Here is an 18,458-nt window from a genome sequence, read left to right on the forward strand (position 1 = left end):
AATTTAAGTTTTTTCAAGAATACAACTGACTTAAATATCGTAGCCAATTGTAATTTTCTTATGCTATACATTTTTCTTGTTAATTGCTAATGCAGGTCTTCTCAGCTTTTGGGTTTGTTTATAAGATCACTACCTTTGAGAAAACTGTTGGATTCCAGATGAAAAAATAATTGAACTGACTATTTTTCGATAGAGCTTTTTATTAAGCAATTTCTTGACTAAAACCTTGTTCTTAGGCCCTAAATATCGCAGCAAATTGTGATAGAAAATTTTCTCATGCTGAACATTTTTCTTGTCAATTGCTAATATAGGTTGTTCACAAGATCACTTCCTTTGAGAAAACTCCGGGTGATAAAAATTTTGATTGTTTTTTGGTTTTGTACAGAGCTTTTTACTAAGCAACTTCTTGATAAGACCTTGTTCTTAGGCCCTCGTGCAATTTTCGGACTCTGACACTGCGTCTTCTGCAAAAAAATGCCCCTGATGGAAGATGCATTTCTAGCTGACGACTGTAGTAATTTTTTCACATGGTAATTAGTCCAACTGGAACTGGTACATGTTGCCCAAATTTATACATATTTTAGCACGAGTTCTTCACCAATATAATGTGTTTAACTATACTTTTTAAGATGGTATAATAATAATTCCTAGTTAAGCCAAAACTCAAATTTCTAAGAAGCAGTTCTTAGGAAAGAATGGCGTGTTCATGTGCTCTCGAGAATTTCTTTTGGGCTGCAATAGCATAATCTCTTCTAGTGCACTCACACGAACGTTACTAACTTGTTTCCTCTTGGTTTAAAGGTATTTGCTTCCTGAGCATTATGGGGCCATGCACTCTCAAGATCACATATTCACCCAATTCCAGAGCCATAGGAGAGGGTGACTTTTTTATTGGGGTTTTTTTTTTATTTTTATTTTTTAGTAAATCTTTGTTTCATGTTTGTTTATTGGCTGATCAATTGTGTATTACCATGTTTACCTTGGCAACTCTTTGTTTATCAAGGATTATACTAGCCCATTCTTTCCCGTTGTTTCATCTACTATAGATGGCAATGGTCAGGTAAGGCATCGAAACTCAACATGCATTGTTTCAATCACATCCTCTGTTAGAATGAGATTGGGGTATAATTTTGTTTGCCTTATGATTTGACTAATTTGATTGAACATTGCATTTTATACTGCACGTGAGTATTGACTTGGATGCGAAAAAAATTAGAACCTCCTCAATGTCCTTCTCGTATCAATAGAGAACATGCAGTATCAGTAACATTGGAGGTTCGGCACATGAATGAGTCGTGTATGGATCAATGACGGATCAGATAGAGCACCTCTAGGCAAAGATGGATGGATGGACAACCCTTGCATTGCGTGGCTCCCCCTGACGCAGGCATCATGGCCAAGTGCATGGGTGAACGATCCTTGGGCATGAATGAGCAATGATCTTGTGACGATTAGATGATGATCGAACAACAATTGAATCTCGGTCGAGCCAATGATCAAACCATGACCGAGGGCCTAATGGACCGAGGGGAGGGGAGATTGAGGCGAGATGGGGTCGGAATCGAAGCGATGGGTGAGCCTTTTTTGCATTCTTGGGTATTTGTGTGTTTTCTAAGTATGTTACCCATTTAGCCTAGTTCAGGTCTTTTCAGCTTTTGGACATGTACTGGACGGGTCCAGGCATTAATTCGGTACCTTGGTTAGTAAGAGCAGTAAATTTTTTTCTGGATGAAGAATATCTTAGATGCATTGTTAATTGTCGTATTGCTGTCCATGCAGATATTCAGACTACTGTAGTTGTAAATGAAGCTTTGGAAGGGCATTGCATATATGGCAGGGGCTTTTGCGAACTCCATAACTCATACTCGCGTCATACAGATCTTAGCATAAAGGTAATCACATCTGCCCTGCGGCATAACTTTTATCTCAAGTAATCGCGACTCTCCTGCCCTGCGGATATACAATTCCTCACTTTTGAAACAAAAAAGAAAAACCCCCTCTCCTGTATAAAGTTTTCTACTCGAGTTTTGAAAGATGCCACTTCCAATTGACCATTTGATCAAGATTGAACACTATTTGAATGTGCTCTCTCACTTTGAGAAAGGTAGTTCAACATTCATCGGTATCTCTGAAATGCCGAAATGCAATAGAAATTTGGCTAAACATGGATTAGGGATTGAAAAGAGGAACAATTAGTTCTCTCTGAACTACGATTATCAAATCGGTAGAATGTCAAAAGTCTATAAACATCTCCTTCACTCGAAACTCGAAGCACCCTTTTATACGGTGTTAACCCTAAATTACAATAGGAAACGCAAAATTACGAAAACACCATTAAAATTATAAAAACAGTCTAAAAACAAGAAATGCCTGAAAATCCATCTAAATGACTCTAAAATGTCGATCACAGCATAGCTGTGAGTTTCGATCAGCGGCCCATTTTCTTGCATCCGACCACATTTCAACCCATTCCGACTTCGCCAACTCTAAGTGCATCAATCTGCCAACATGAACTTTAGATGATGTTGACTTTGAATGAACCACATGGTCAAGATTCGGCTAATCTCCTCGGATCTCGTGTTACAATTTTCAACATTGCATTTTCTGTGTCATCATTCAGGGAATTTGAACTGCCTTGTTTACCTTGCTTTGAAAGATGAACCTTAAGTGCTAGCATGATCTAACTTAGTCGCGTTAACATGAGGCATTTTGTCTTTAACTCCTGAATTGATGGGAAATTTGAAGACTGAAGCAAGTATTCTGGCGACTTTCCTTTGCGAGAATGTATTCATGATGTCTTAATTTAAGAGTAAAGAAGCCTGGTCATTTGACTTGAGATAATGCTTATTCATTAATCATTCTGATGGATAAGTTTTCACTTGTTAGCTTAACAAATTGTTGGGACTGACCTGAAATAATTATCTTAGCATTTTATGCTGCATTTCAGTTTTGATGTTGCTTAAATATGGCGTGTCATGATAATTTAGTCGTGCCTTTGAGTCTCTTACATCTCGAGTTTGAAAGAGTAAGAGAAATGGGTCTACGGTTTCAGGTTAATGACGACCTTAGCACAATCCCTAATGCCTCGATGATGAATTCTCAACCTTCAACTCTAGGAAAGCAACCGGCTTCAGCTGCTGGGCTGTGGCTCAACAGTACGGTGGAGTGCCCTATGCTCCGGTCATCTCCCCCCTACAGGCTGGGGCCCGGGCCCTGCAGCTAAGCCCATGCCCATGCAAATGCAAGGTCACAACCCACCAACAGTGCCTTTCCAGATGGCCCTTGGAATGATGCATGGCCCAAGCCACCTTGGTTTGCAGCATTCGTGGGTTCGACCTCGAGCTCCGTCGTCGTCCCTAGGCGCCATAGCTGGCTTGGCCAAGCCGAATCGGGGCTTCTAAAGAATACTGCCATCGGAGAAATTTAGAGTGCTTCTCCCGAATTTGAGTGGTCGCTTGACGGTGGTATTCAAAACCTGTTAAAATACCCTAATATCACTTGACAATAGAGTTTATATTTTCTTTATATAGATAGGATGATATTAGCGTGACCATCCACTATCAAATAACAATGTGATCGTTAGGCAAGACTTTTTTCATATAGATATAATCTTCTTCCACGTATAATTTTAGAACTAGTATACTTCGATTATCGGACAATGAGTGCCACCCACAACCGGTGGGCGGTGGCTATCGATTGTGATTGTCCTCGTAAGGTTTCTTAAACGGGATCAATCCTAAATATTTTCAAAGTCCGATTATGATTTGTTCTTTTTATATGTAAACCTAAAGACATTCCCACGTAAGTCCGCACCAAAAAGGTTGGCAGAGGGAACTCCGGTGTTTGTAACTACTTCATACTAGGAAGCGGCGCCCATAGGAGGACAAAGCGGCTTGACTTTTCCTCGAACGTTATCTGAACTACTACTACCTAAATTCATCACACATCTTCCTTGTCTAATCTGTCTTGCTCTGGTGGATTGCCGACCTGTCATGTTCTAGAGTAAACCTCCTCTTCCACACTTCAACTCCACCCTCGAAATGATTTTCTTGGCTTATCAAGCTTCCATTGATAACCCCCTCCGATCTACTCATGTTAGCCATGGCCATCTTACTAACGTTACGGTTGGCAGGGACTCTTACAGAAAATTTAGTTTCTCTCCTCATTTCGGTTTGAAAGATTCTCCATTTCGTAGCTCTCTCCGTCGTTTTTCGCTTCTCATTTTCGTAACTGGGCTTTAGCCCGGTGTACAAACACAAGATAACCAAGAAAAGGAAATGAAAACCCCAAAAAAGGCGCAATGACGACGATACTAGGTAATCCGTTTAGACTTCGTGGTGTTCAGATGTCTGAATATCTCATGACAATTTTCCCCTACTAGTGCAAAAGAGGGGAAGGTGACACCGTTGCAGATTCACACAACACATGACCGAGGATAACACCCTACTAGAAAACACTTAGACGAGCACCGGCCTACACTGGAATTGGTTCCATCCGCCTAGATCAGTCGATGAGCGGTCTGCATAAGGGTAACTGTACGAGGCAAAAGTGGTCCTGCTGATCTTCTGCCGCACAGCCGTTGCGGACATAGGACGACCATGAAAATGAGCACAATCTGGCGTTGAACCCACCCGTGAAGCTTCTGAAGGAGGCCATGCAAGTGAGGCCGAGAGAGCAATTCAAACGGCACTACACAGGGAAGGAAGCGGAAGGAGGAGGAGCCTCGGAACAACAAGGATGCGAAGGAAACCACCGGGAGTGAGGCAGGCCAAGTTTCGATGCTTCTTCATCGAGGAAGGTCCATTGAACAACATACGGTCTCCTGGGAAGAAATGAAGAAATTCCACTCTCCTTCGCATCCAAAATTACCAAAAAAATCTTAAATCTATTGCAATTGTACTAATTCAATTCAAAACCTTTTTTTATTGCCAAATACAAAAGGTTTAGGACTGAATTGACATAAATACAAAACGTTTAGGATTGAATTGACGTAATTTAAATAGATTTAGAACTTTTTTTTTTTTGGCAATTATTCTGCAGAGTTGGCATACGGGGCAAGTGGGATCATGGAAATTTCTCTTCGTTTCTTTAGCTACAACCCCTTCGAAAGTTGAAAGCAAGCCGACATTGATTAAGTAGCTTTGATCGCGTGCATGTACTTGATTCTAAAATCCATAATGTAAATCGGATTTCAGACACTTGGAGAATCGAATCAGTAATGCTCACCCTACTAACAGCACATTGACAACGTTAATGAACCTGCTCCAAGTCTTGACTCTCAACTGTTTCCACTTCACTAGCTGCATCATAAGGAAGGTTGCGAAGCTTGCAAGATGACATCATAAATGCTAGAGACATCCCAATTCAATTATAGAATTCATCTACCAAACGATGTGGTATACGCGATGAAAAACAGTGGTCATAAAGATATTTTAACTATTTCCACCTCGTTTTAATTTATAGGGAAATATAACATGAATGGTTCTTAAATTTTAGTTTAATATGCAATGTTGCCCATGAATTTTTAATTTGTTCAATATGCTCCATGAGCTTTAATTCTATATTTAATGTGGCCTATGAACTTTTACAAATTTTCATATAGTTTGGGATTATACTGAACAGTTACCAACCGTTTAGGGATCATATTAAACAAATTAAAATTTATAAACGGCGTTACATATTAGGTTAAAGTTCAGAAAACGCATCATATAAGTTAGTTTAGAAATAACATTATATACCGAATAAAAGTTCATGGATCATTTGTGCTATTGGTTCCTAATCCTTTTGTATTTATTTATTCTCGGATAATTCGAATATAATAATGGACTGGTTTCTGGTTAGTGGATTTTCTATACGCCGTCGTTTTCTCCCAAAAAAGATTCTCCATTTCGTAGCTCTCCCCGTCGCTTTCGCTTGTCATCTTCTCTCCCGGACTTCCAAGTTTCCAGTTCTAAACGCTCCAGTCACCCATTCTTCCATGGAGACTGACGAGCTTAGCGACTAAACCGCTGTGATTCTTCCTCGAAATCCTCTCTTCCTTGTCAACGGCGTAAGTTCTTGAAACCTTCCACTTGAATCTCTTCTAACCTTCCGAATCTTCGGTCTGAGCTCAATCATGTACAGACGCAGAGTTTGTAGAGCTTCATGAGCTGCTTCGCATGGATTACTCCGGGTTTTTATCCATGTCCGATGAAGTTGGCTCTTTTGTTTAGGGGCAACTTTCTCGTTACCTTATGTGATGTTAAAAGACCTGGTTGATGCTAATAGATTGATTTTGCTCGGTCGGATTATGGAAAATTTTGATTTTTCTGTATTCGTCTTGTGGGGTTTTTGACTGTGGTCAATGCTATAGTCAGTTTGGTGGCTTGAGTGTGATTACAATCCATCTGGGGAATTATTTTTATGCTGTTAGAGTTTTAATGATTCTCTGTTCAACCTTACCAGTTTGATGGGTAACATTTACTGGTCAAATTGTTCAAATCACTATGGCAATCAAACACAAACTCAGCCTAGCAAGCCACTGATTTATGCAGGCAATGTCTGAAAAAATCAGTGGTCCTGTCAAAGAAACCTTTCTCTGAAATTCTGTTTCATGACTTGAGATAGCCTTTTGATCTCAACTGCAAAGAAATCTTTCTGGTATTTGGAAGAACTTCATTTTGTTGTTTTGCTTACTTTGAGCTGGATTATCCTTAATCCTAAAAGTGAAACGATGAGATGAAAATCCAGTAGGAGGAATTATATAGATACATTTTTGGTTGTCAGATAATATGTGCAAAGCTATTTTGACATTTCGGTTTCTTCACTAGAGCTCGCTGAAATTGTTTCAGTCTATTTAGAGAAATTACAGAGCAAAGTGGTTGCTTCATGATGGATGCAAGTATCATGGGAGGGAAGTATGCTGCTGAAATATCCTCCATAAGAGAAGCACTAGAACGCATCGGCTCATTTGTACACAAGACTCCTGTTATCACTTCAGAATCTCTTAATGCAATGTGCAACAGAAGTTTATACTTCAAGTGCGAATGCTTTCAGAAGGGGTGAGAAGTTCTTAAGTGGAGTGCCTTCCTCATAGTATATGCGTTTCTCCATTTGGTTCATGTTCGGATTTTGCTTTGGCCAAAGGAAAAAAAGTTCAGATTTTGCACAACAAGCATTCCCTTTTCTTTGGCATGAGTTGTTGGCTAGAACCATAGGCATTTTTCTTTTACAATCAGTTTAATGTGGGTCTTCAAAATCACAGTGGGGCATTTAAGTTCAGAGGTGCTTGCAATGCTATATGGTCCCTTGATGATGCTCAGGCAGCTAAAGGGGTTGTTACACACAGCAGGTAAGTTTGACATTTGATGGTGTTCCAGACTCTTACTTTCCTGACTCATGCTTTAACTATCCCCAAGTTCTACGAGTTTAGCGGAAACCATGCTGCAGCATTGTCCTTAGCTGCAAAATTACGAGGGATTCCAGCATATGTAGTGATACCAAAAAATGCACCAAAATGCAAAGTCGATAATGTCATTCGCTATGGTGGTCAAGTTATCTGGAGTGAGGTCACAATTAAGTCGAGGGAAGAAACAGCTTCGAAAGTGTCGCAAGAAACTGGAGCGGTTCTGATTCATCCGTACAATGACAAACGGATAATAAGGTACTAGATTCACTATATGTTTTTCTCACCCTTTTTTATAATCACATCATCCAAAGTCTAAAAGCTGTGGAATTAAGGAATTGGTGATCTAGAACTTGTAAATTTCTTAATGGATGCTTTCAAAATAATACAAAAACTTAAATTGCAAATAAGAGGCAAGGTTGCATTGCTATTAAGCTTAAGCGACTTTAGGCCCTTCCTTTTCTTGCTCTTTTCCTTTTCGATTCTTTCAGCTTCCACATTCAACTCTGAAATTCCTTCTAGATGTAGTTCATGATACTGTGATGGCCAGATATTATTGTGTAATTCCCGATTAATCCAGTGGACAGGGAACATTATCTGTGGAGCTTCTGGAGCAGGCCCCACAAATAGACACTATTATAGTTCCAATAAGTGGTTTGTCTGATAACCTTTCCCAAGTCCAATATTCTGGTCCTACGTAGTTGTCATCCTCATGCAGTGCCACTCTTCACTGAAAAAGAGGCAATCAAAATTTTTGCAGGAGGTGGTTTGATTTCGGGAGTGGCATTGGCCGCCAAATCAGTGAACCCAAGAATTCGAGTTTTGGCTGCAGAACCTAGAGGGGCAAATGATGCAGCACAATCTAAAGCAGCTGGAAGGATTATAACTTTGCCCGAGACCAACACCATTGCTGATGGGCTTCGAGCTTCTCTAGGAAATCTTACATGGTGAGTTCCATACTGAGATTATTATAGTCGTCAGACCGAACACATTTTTTTGATATTTCCTAATAGTTAGTTCTCGATTAGTTAATATATTTTTGGTGCTTTTATATGTAAATTTGACGCAACTTGACAAAGAATTGCATGCTATGAGGCTGAACTGACCTTTTTCTTGGACCAACTGATTTATATGCTTCTCGATTTCGTGCGACTTCCGTTTCATCTTCTGGTGGAGCAGGCCTGTGGTACGTGATTTAGTCGATGATGTCATAGTTGTAGACGATAAAGACATTGTGGAAGCGATGAGACTTTGCTATGAAATTCTGAAAGTGGCGGTGGAGCCAAGTGGAGCCATTGGTCTTGCTGCTGTTCTATCGGAATGCTTTAGGAGTAATCCTGCTTGGAAGGATTGTAACCATATAGGAATCATCCTTTCAGGAGGTAATGTTGATTTGGGTGTGCTATGGAACTCTTACAGAAAATGAAGGGGATGGTAAATTACTAATATGTGCTCTTAAGGAGTCTACCTCATCAGGCGACAAAGATTTTCCTCTTGATTATGCCATTACATCAATGTGGAAATATTTGTTCTGTTCTGAATACTCAACCAAGGATTGTTATTTCTAGTTCATTTGTCATCTGTAAACTTGTGAGATTTGTAACGCCGTCAATGCAACACTTTCTTTCAATTACTGGTGTAGTTTGTGATGTGCGCCCCCGTTTTTGTTGTCAATGCTGTTGAAGAAACAGCATCCGGGTTTACGGAGGGGGCTCAAGGCTCGGCTCTCATACCAATTGAAAGTCATTTGGGTAAATTGTTAGAGTACGATGCAGAATACATTTTATATCCTGACAGTTCTAATGTCATAATATTTTTTTGGCCAATTAATGTCATAATATAAAAGCACATAAAAGAACAAAGGCAGTGAGGTTTAATGTGTGAGTTTCAACCTCGGGAATGATATGAGGTTCACTGCAAGCTTTATCAAGGTCTGAGATGAGCTGAGCAGGGAAGCAAAGGCTGTACGGTGATCCCTCATCTTGGCCAGGAATAAGTTGGTTCAGGTCTCCATCCGATCACAAGAGGAGGAAACTAGATAACCATGAATCAAACGGGGAATCAGATCGCAAGACATGTTCTCTTCAAACACAGTTGGGGAAATGAGACGTTCAATCTCGAGACAGTTATCGGCACATTCCTACATGGACATGATAACACTTTCTGCTGATGGACATTGGCGTGGTAGAACAGCATCATTTTTTCGCCAACATCCATATACGATCCGGCATTCTGATCATTGCTACAGAATTTCTGTGTTTCCGTGAAACGGGTTGACATTGGAGGAGACGAGACCATGGGCTGACCTCTAAATATCCCAAGTTGAAAGATGCCCATCAGCTTGAATCCCTTCGGAAAGGACAGAAAGAAAAATTAAATTGGAGCATAAGCCAAGGATTATATTGGGAAAGAAACTGAAGGCATCCTAATCCATCGATTGCGCTTCAGAACTGTACTCATCAATAAATGGTATACAAGGAGTACACTGTCAAGCTCAACACTCTTTGTTTTTCCTTCTAGCACTCCAAACATTTACACGAACCAGTAAGAAAACTGAGATGAGGTATCAATGACGAGAATTACACTTATACGTTCCTGATTTACAGTATGTTAGCTTTAAAGTTCAAACTTCAGCTCTGTTATGATGAAAGCGCAAGCTCGGCCCATGCCAAAGACGACGACTTCAGCTCCGCAGAAAAAGATGTGTCGATCCGGGTTTCCAACGTGGAGCTTATATCTCGCATCGAAGGCCGCTTGGTAGGATCAGGATTCAGGCATAAGCTCACCACCTCACACACTACTTTAAGGTCCTCGTACTGGAAATGTTTCAACTCAGGGTCAACCACGTAAGACATTACTTCTGGCAGCTCAAGATAGTCCTTAGCCTGCAGAGAAATGAAATTAATTTGCAAAGATCATTTGAAGTCTCCCGCGATCCTTCAAAATATTTTCAGTATGAAAGTTCCTGTCAAAGAAACGAGCCTCCATAAGACAACTTACCCAATTTACCAAGCTCCCTTTGTCCTTGCAGTATGAAGGTCTTCCGCTCACTATTTCCAGCAGAAGTACCCCCAAAGCATAGATGTTTCCCTGAACATCCTCATGGCGCCCTTCTAAGGAATTGGGAAGAACACAAATGGAGCCCTGACTGTCAATGGATCCCGAATGCTTTTCTGATCTTGCAAGAATCGTCTTCCAACTCTCAAAATCGACGAGCTGCAGTTGAAATGAGCAAACAGCTTTTTTCTCAAAACAAAACCATAGGTTTTGCGCATTTCTATTTCTCCATCAGCACTTCAACTGATACTAAAGACCCAACAATGTAGGGCTCAAAAACAGCAAAGCAAAGGAAAATTTGGTTGTCGTATTTAGTAATTTCAAGGTGCCTGCTAAAAGGAGCGACAAATTTTTATAGAATATCCTCTTCAATTTTTTTTTTTTTTTTCCATTTGTCTTGACACATTTCAGGTATTCAATCACATTTTCTAGAATATCCATTTTCACAGAGCAGCTGAATCTTTTGCTGTCTCTGTGTGTATGTAATGATTTAGGGCCTGGGCACTGGCATACCTTTGGGTAAAAATCTTCTGTTAGATATACGGCACTGGAATTCAACTCGGATATAGTAAAGGGTGGGTCAAGCTCGTGAAGATACTTCAACCCACGAGCAATGCCCAAGACTATTTTCATACGCCGTGTCCAGGATAATTGGCAGCCTTCTCCATCTGCATTAGTATTACAGTTATAAATGGGAAGGTGACAAAGCGTGCACAGCCCAAAGCCTGCTTTGAACAGGATGGTTATTTCACTTACAATGAAGGTGTTCATAAAGTGTCCCATTGGATGCATACTCAAAAACAAGCATCCGTGTGAAAGGCGTGCTTTCCTTGCAGTAGCCCAATAATCTTCCTGTATTGTCATGATTTAGTCTAGCTAAATCTGCCACCTGGATGAAAACATGACCTAATCTTTAACACGGGTTTTCCAAACTCACAATGTCAACTCGAAGTTTTCTAGTTTGAAGCTGAAGTTTCACATAGGGATGAAGAACTAATTACCTCTCTTTGGAAGTAGAGTTCTAGATAGCCTGTCCAATGCTCTTGTTTGATGCAAAGTGATATTACGGCAATCTCAGGACCACCTTTAATAGTTCCCTTGTAAACCAAACTATCTGGTGATGAACCAATAATATTGCTGAAGTCTTCACAAGCTACTTCTAGGTCTTGTCTGCTAAATCTCATTATGTCCTTCAACGCATCAGAATCTGCAGCAAAACCAACATAAATTTTAAGTACGTACATTTTTTAAATACCAGGGAAATGCATTTAACATAGTAAAGGCTGAGTTCTGACCTACGTATACAGAAATATGGTCCTTCTCACTGGCTGATTTCTTCCAAGGTATAATGATGGACGACTTGCTATTGCATCTCTGAAGAGCAGTCAGAAGAGCTATGAGAAATAGAGACCCCACCATAGTTCCCGTCACAATCTCTAGAGCCAATAACCAGGTAGGTCTCGATGTTCTCTGATGTTTGGCTTCATCATTGGCAGACTGATGTTTTGGAATGACGTCTGAATGGCTTTTGCCGGGTGGAGAAGCACCTAAGAAGCAGATACAGTTAGTAATGAAACAAGAACCAGTAACAAAAGGTCGATCTTTTCTTTTTCCCTCAGGTAAAGATCAATCTACCAACAGAATAGGATATAACACTTCAAAATGAACCACACAAAAAATCAGTGACAGCATACTAGTCTCATATAAATCACAATTTCCCATCAAACCAAAATTTAGCATGACCTACATATGACCACATTACTGAAATAACAGATGACTTAATTTTCATTGACACCACAAGGGAAAAAGAAGAAGGAACATCAAACATACCACACTGTGCACTGGAACGCTGCTTGGGATCTTTATTTTGAAGGCAATTTCCTTGAAAGCTCACACTGCAAGGTTGAGTGAGTGAAAAGAAAAAGTATATAAAAGTATATAGAAAAAAGAAAGCAGACGGAAAAAGCCAAACAAGGCACCTTGGTAGATACTCCAGGCATTTTGGTATGTCCCCAACCAAAAAATTAAATGAAAAATCTGCCACCTTCAACTGGGATAAGCGACATAAGCCGCTTGAATTTGCATTTGAGGCATACCTGACAAAAGTGGCAGCATAAGGCATCAATATAAGGATAAAGCCTCCACATCACCATAACTCCATTAAAAGAACTTAGTTGACAATATACATAGCTTGCATTAGGACGGTCGTCTCTAAGCTTTAACTTTACTGGTAAAGGGTCATTAATCATCAGTTCATTTTACATGAGCTCGCAAATTGCAATTACTGTTCTATTGCTCCAGCATTTTTAAAGTGTCAAACCAGGGTACAAAAATATTCTAAGGACAATTTCCTCAATCTCCACCTTCAGCTAATAAATTGCCTACGTACAGCATGCAGACGTGCGCTATGATTAGAAAGTCTTTTTATTTAGTTCAAAAGGTGGGTTGGATATTAAGAAACTATAGTGCAAAGGCACAAAAGAAGGGGGCATGAATCTTTATCCACATGCACCAAACTATTAAAATCAGAGAAAGTATATAGCGCAAGGATCATCTACTAACATGCCCTGTACATTGGATGTGAAATTGATGCTGCTTTGAGCAGGAACATTCCCTTGAAGCTTATTCCTGTCCAGCAGAAGTTCCTCGAGATACTTTAAATTTCCAAGTTCTTGAGGCATCATGCCAGTCAGGCCATTGAACTCTAGATTTCTGCACATAAAGAGCAAACAACGAAAAAAAATGAGAATGCATCATCTACATTCTACACCAGTTCTACACAGACAATTAAAGAAACCCTCATACATTCTAATAAGATTTGTCAGATTCCCTATCTCAGGAGGTATCAGGCCCGATAATTGATTCATCCCCAAATCCAAGACTTTGAGGTTCTTCAACATTCCGACTTCTTTTGGAATGGTCCCTATCAGGTTGTTATTGTGCAAAATTCTGCAAGCCACGAGTGCACAGAGAGTAAGCTTCACTTATGTGAAACAGGTTCGGTAGAATTGACAACAACGTAAGTGTATTGCTTGATGTCTTGAAGGCAACAACATACAATTCCTGCAAGTAGGTGAGGTGACCGAGGTCTGGCGTAAGAAACCCCTTCAAACCTGAATTCGAAATGTTTCTGCACAACAGAGATTGCACACAAAATTGAGCAACAAGAACATTCATTCTGCCGGCAACATCAGCAATTCAGGGCCAAAAGGCGTAATACATTATTGATTACCAGACAATCAAGAAAAGTCTAGATCAAAACTTACATTTTGAGTACATGGTCCCGAGCGGCCGAACAAGATACGCCGGACCAGTCGCAAGGATCTGCATCTAGGGCATTCCAGTTGGACAAAACCATATCGGGGTCCTCATAGATGGCCTCCTTGAAAGTAATTAGTGCCCAACCTACGCAAAAACCAGAAAGCAACACACAATTAAGCACAGAAAACTGAAAATACATCAATTACAACATCGGAGCTAGACAAAAGCTCCAAGATAATTACTATTTCCTATGCCCTGGACGAATTTGCATTATGTAATTAAGATCCCAGTAGGATAGTAGTGCTCTCTTGGTGGCTGAGAAATAAAGCTGATAAAGAGAGAGCAATCAAGCTATTGATCTCAAAATTTTCTTCTCATCCATTGCATCGGAATATTAGCTGCAAAATTTGATTTTGTCTTGATAAAAATGAATCAACACAACACAGAACCAGAGTACCCAAAATTCCAATAGTCCTATGGTCCGGATTCTTTTTACAATTGAACACTGTTCAAGAGCTTTTAAACTAAAGTAGATCTGTGGATCAGATATGAGAGTGATTTACATTAGAAACACATACCTTCGTAAGGCGCAAAAGAGTCACAAGTCACCAACAGAACTCCAAAAACAACAAGCAGAGGCTGAACTGAACCGAATGCTCTCATTTCTTCGAAAATCTCTACACTAAACAACTCACTTTCGCTCAAGAAACCCAAATGAAGATTTTACGCTAACCCAACAAAGAAAACAAGAAATGAGGGTGGAAAAACCCCCCCAGATTTGCTATAGATGGGGGCTACAAAGAAGAAGCATAAAAGACAAAAATGAAGCTACGGTGCGTTCTAGGTCCTAAAAGCTGCAATCTACTACCGGAAATGGAATATCTTGAAACAGAGAAGAAGAAAGAAGCGCTCGCAAGAACAGAGAAGAAGAGCTTTGGCACACAGGAGCGAAGACCAGAGAGCCCGAATCCAAGATTTGGTAACTACCCACCAAACCAAGCAACCAAGAATGTGCGCTGACAATGCAGAAGACGGACGCCAAGTTAAAAAGGGAGCATACACACACACGCACACGCACACCCAGATGTGGAAGGGGGAGAGAGAGAGAGAGACTTGGATTCAAAGAGAGGTTTCGTTGCTCACTGGCAGTACTGCAGAGATTTGAAGCATGGAAAAAAGAGGAAAAAGTGGGGATGACGATAGAAACACAGGCGAAAACAAAATGAGTGAAAGCGAGAGAGAGCGTGTTGCTGTACACGTCCAAGCTTTTTTTTGGTTCTTTTCCGGGGATAGAACAGAAATATCAGAGAAGAAACGGGTGCTTTTTTCCAGATTAGTGCTGCGTTGTCGTGGAAAGCCGGGAGCTTTACTTTACCATTGTCAACTAATATTAATGATTGCTTTCCTCAAGGATTGAAATTCATCATTACTTCTTCTTCATGTCGATTAATTTGGGAGTTTGAAGTTCGACATGGTTGCGAGAGAAATTCGTATCTATCGCGAGATTTTGAGTGTACGGTCAGGGCACCCCTTCTTCATGTTTTCTCCCACTTATCTATTTATTTTGCGAGAGAAATTCATATCTATCGCGAGATTTTGAGTGTACGGTCAGGGCAGGTACCGCTTCTTTATATTTTCTCTCACTCATCTATTTATTTAAGAACAATTTCAAATAATGACATAAATTACTCTCATTTTCTCATATAAAGATCCGAAGCGGATTTTATTTTAAACAATGTCATGAAGTGGCTATGTCAATCTCAAAGAAGGGCGTGACCTTCAAGCTAGTCAAGAGCATTTTTATCTTTTACTTTTTGAATGTCTTTTTCTTTCCTTTTATTTTTATTTTTTTTTTGTCGATAGCTGGCCGCCGATGTTAGGAGAGGGTTGGGCGAGGGCCGCCCTCACCCGATTTGGCAAAGGCCACCCTCTTCGACCACAGGCAAGACTTGGGCCGACAAGGTCCATCCTCGTCGACCACGGTTGAGCCCTAAACAAAGCCGGCCTCCCCCGTGGGCGCAAAGAAGAAAAAAATGAGAAAAAGGAAAAGAAAGAAGAAAAAATAATTTAGAATGAAAATTATTTTAGGACGAAAATGTCCTTGATCGGCCTGAATATTCATCCGACCGACGTCAAAACCTTATTTGAAACTGTCACAACTACTTCATGCCCTTATTGAGATTAATATGACCACTTAAGGCCTTTATTTGAAATAAGATTCACTTCAAGCCCTTATTTGAAAAAATAAATGCACGAACCCTTATTTAGAATTTTTCCATTTATTTATCTATACTTTGGAAGGATTAATTATATGAAAATCCACCGATAGTCTTATCAACCATGACCAATTGAGTAAAATACTTCTCGGCTTTTCTAGTTAGCATGCAGCATATATAGCTAATTTTGCAGGCAAGAGCATGATGTGAAGTACTTGCGCACAAAAAGTAAAGTTTTCGATCGGATGCAGGTGAAGTTGTGTTGGGGGTGTGGTTCATACTCCATATCGATAGAAAGACACATGGGTCCCACTCCACAATGAGTACACGCATCTCCGAGGAACCGCACCGGCAAGGTCACGTGGTGATTTCTCTTTCTTGCTTTTACGCCTTAATTTATTGTGATTGTGCGCCAAATCCTAACATCTAGTATCAAGCGAGGTTTGAGGTTAGGATTTTCTTGATAAAAAGAGATCCGAAAAATCGATTTTTATGAAGATGTCGGCCGGTTAATCGTAAATGAAGTAAAGAAGTTCGGAGGAAAGGGTTTTGATCTACGAAAGTTGAAAATGGAGGCTTTGCTCATGGACAGAGATTTGTGGCACGTGATCGAGGATGATAAACATGAGATGAACCCCACGGGGAAGACAAAGGAGGGTGAATTGGTCTTAAGAAGGTCCACATGAGAGAAAAGGCCACTTAAGAGGTGTTCATTGTTTGTCAGTAAGGAAAATTGTGCTCTAACTATTGCAAGTAATGATCCAATTACTGTAAAGGAAGCAAGAAGCACGAAATATGCCAAATAGTGATAGAAAGCCATGAAAGATAAGATGGACTCACATGATAAAAATGAAACGTGGAGTTTGGTTACTGATCGAAAGGCAATTAGTTGCAAGTGGGGTGCTCAAGAAGAAGATGTACGCAGATGAAGACATAAAACAATACAAGGCTCGGTCGATTACGAAAGGAAATTCGCAAATAGAGAGTCGATTATGGTAAGATTTTTTCTCATATTGCTAAATTAAATTCCATAATACTTATCTTATTTGTAGCAGCTGCATACAATTTAGAGGTAGAGCAACATGATGTAAAAATGAAATACCTCCATGGTGACTTGGAGGAGGATATTTATATGAAACATCCAAAAAGGTTTATGGTCAAAGGAAAAGAAGATTTTTTTTTTACAAATTGTGCAAATCTTTATATAGCCTAAAATAATCTCCAAGAATGTGGTACTTAAAGTTCGACTCATATGCCTTGAAGCTTGGCTTTGTTCATTGTGATGCCGATCATCGTGTCTATGTGAAGATGTTAGATGATTATTTTGTTATTTTAACCCTATATGTTGATGATATGCTACTAGTTGGGAATAGTATGAGAATGATAAGCATTGTGAAAGAGAAGGTTGGCAAAACAGTTTAAGATGAAAGATCTAGGCCCGACAAACTTCATCTTGGGCATGTAGATAAAAAGGGAGCATGAGAATAGGAAGTTGTGGCTGAGTAAGAAGAAATTATTGAAAGTGTGTTGAAAAAGTTTGACATGACATACTGTGAATTAATGAAGATCCCCATGTCCATAAGTTTCAAGTTATTAGAGCTCCAATATCTCAAGTCCGAAGAGGAAGATGAAGAGATGGCAACAATCCCATATGCTAGTGTAGCGGGGAGCTTGATGTATACCATGGTGTGTAATCGTCCATATATTGCTCAAGCAGTGGGAGAGTTGAGTAGACATATGTTCAATCTAGATAAAAAGTATTGGATGGTAGCAAAGTGGGCGTTTTGTTATTTCCGCGGAGCATTTGACTTTGAGCTATGAAGGCATGGAAAGCTCAAAGAGACAGTAAGCATTAGAACCGAAGTGTTTTGATGATTTTGATTGGGGAGGTGACATTGATAGTAGGAGATCAGCTAGTGAATATGTTGTTTCCTCATTCAACGGAGTTGTGAGTTGGATGAGCAAGAGACAGAGCACGGTTGCTTTACCTACTACCGAGGTAGAGTACATGTCTCTTACTTATGTTGCTAAGGAGTTGATATGGATGCGCAGATTATGTAAAGTGCTTGATTTTACACAAAGCGGTATGAAAATTGTGTGTGATAGCCAGAGTGTTGTATTATTGGCTAAAAATCTTGGGTTTCATGCAAGAATAAAGCACATCAAAATATAATATCATTTCATCCGCGAGAAAGTGGAAGAGAAAGTTGAAGTGCTGGAGAAAGTTGACACACAAGTGAATAGTATAGATTTTTTTACCAAAACAATGAGTGCAGAAAAGTATGAATGGTGTACAATTGAGTTAGATCTAAAGAAGTATGTGAAGTATTCACGAAGTGGGAGAATATTGGGGTGAGTTCATACTCTCTATCGACAAGAAGGCATGTGGATCTTGCTTTCAAATTAAAGTTGTATGAGCGGGCGAGGGTCCGGGGGAGCCACTAGAGGGCTTTTATAGTTTGAGATGAGATTTTTTCATTGGTAATTTGGGCTTGAGTCCATAAATAACTACTACAATATATATTCTTTTTCGCTTGTAA

General features: G+C 39.9%; 2 protein-coding genes, 1 long non-coding RNA gene and 1 pseudogene across 5 annotated transcripts; 3 read left to right on the forward strand and 1 right to left on the reverse strand.

Moving 5' to 3' along the window:
• Positions 1-1,503: 1,503 nt before the first annotated feature.
• On the forward strand, positions 1,504-3,401 carry LOC125316631 (annotated as a pseudogene).
• A 2,484-nt stretch (positions 3,402-5,885) lies between these two features.
• Positions 5,886-9,014, forward strand: LOC115756113 (serine racemase). 2 transcript variants are annotated; one of them, XM_048285627.1, is made up of 7 exons: positions 5,886-6,049; positions 6,831-7,040; positions 7,244-7,330; positions 7,412-7,642; positions 7,965-8,038; positions 8,145-8,331; positions 8,564-9,014. In XM_048285627.1, exons 2-7 carry the CDS (start codon positions 6,868-6,870, stop codon positions 8,808-8,810), a joined length of 999 nt encoding a protein of 332 aa, XP_048141584.1. In that variant the 5' UTR covers positions 5,886-6,049; positions 6,831-6,867; the 3' UTR covers positions 8,811-9,014. The 2 variants fall into 2 exon arrangements, with proteins under 2 accessions (XP_048141584.1, XP_048141585.1); XM_048285628.1 differs by having other exon boundaries at positions 6,842-7,040.
• On the forward strand, positions 6,056-15,012 carry LOC115731059. The gene is made up of 3 exons (XR_007199778.1): positions 6,056-6,407; positions 9,346-9,348; positions 15,001-15,012. It is a non-coding gene; the product is annotated as an uncharacterized LOC115731059 (long non-coding RNA).
• LOC115756085 (probable LRR receptor-like serine/threonine-protein kinase At1g63430) lies at positions 9,802-14,925 on the reverse strand. Of its 2 annotated transcripts, XM_048285625.1 has the most exons (14): positions 14,535-14,925; positions 14,281-14,430; positions 13,708-13,846; positions 13,500-13,571; positions 13,247-13,390; positions 13,004-13,153; positions 12,421-12,537; positions 12,272-12,336; positions 11,737-11,988; positions 11,443-11,648; positions 11,198-11,330; positions 10,955-11,109; positions 10,385-10,600; positions 9,802-10,269 (listed from the first exon to the last, which is right to left on the reverse strand). In XM_048285625.1, the coding sequence occupies exons 2-14, from the start codon at positions 14,363-14,365 to the stop codon at positions 10,024-10,026; spliced, it is 1,980 nt and encodes a 659-aa protein (XP_048141582.1). In that variant the 5' UTR covers positions 14,366-14,430; positions 14,535-14,925; the 3' UTR covers positions 9,802-10,023. The 2 variants fall into 2 exon arrangements, with proteins under 2 accessions (XP_048141582.1, XP_048141583.1); XM_048285626.1 differs by lacking the exons at positions 14,281-14,430; positions 14,535-14,925 and adding an exon at positions 13,945-14,209.
• Positions 15,013-18,458: the final 3,446 nt, after the last annotated feature.

This window comes from Rhodamnia argentea, chromosome 9, assembly GCF_020921035.1.
Source record: "Rhodamnia argentea isolate NSW1041297 chromosome 9, ASM2092103v1, whole genome shotgun sequence".
NCBI classification, from domain to species: domain Eukaryota; kingdom Viridiplantae; phylum Streptophyta; class Magnoliopsida; order Myrtales; family Myrtaceae; genus Rhodamnia; species Rhodamnia argentea.

Excerpts from the sequence above, each read along its gene's own strand:
- LOC115756113 (XM_048285627.1), top strand. The coding sequence starts at position 6,868 with ATGATGGATGCAAGTATCATGGGAGGGAAGTATGCTGCTGAAATATCC. Across the intron at positions 7,331-7,411 it reads GGGGTTGTTACACACAGCAG|CGGAAACCATGCTGCAGCAT; the intron begins GTAAGTTTGACA and ends CTACGAGTTTAG. Across the intron at positions 7,643-7,964 it reads AATGACAAACGGATAATAAG|TGGACAGGGAACATTATCTG; the intron begins GTACTAGATTCA and ends CGATTAATCCAG.
- LOC115756085 (XM_048285625.1), bottom strand. The coding sequence starts at position 14,365 with ATGAGAGCATTCGGTTCAGTTCAGCCTCTGCTTGTTGTTTTTGGAGTT. Across the intron at positions 11,989-12,271 it reads GCGTTCCAGTGCACAGTGTG|GTGCTTCTCCACCCGGCAAA; the intron begins GTATGTTTGATG and ends TCTGCTTCTTAG. Across the intron at positions 11,110-11,197 it reads ACTTTATGAACACCTTCATT|ATGGAGAAGGCTGCCAATTA; the intron begins GTAAGTGAAATA and ends ATACTAATGCAG.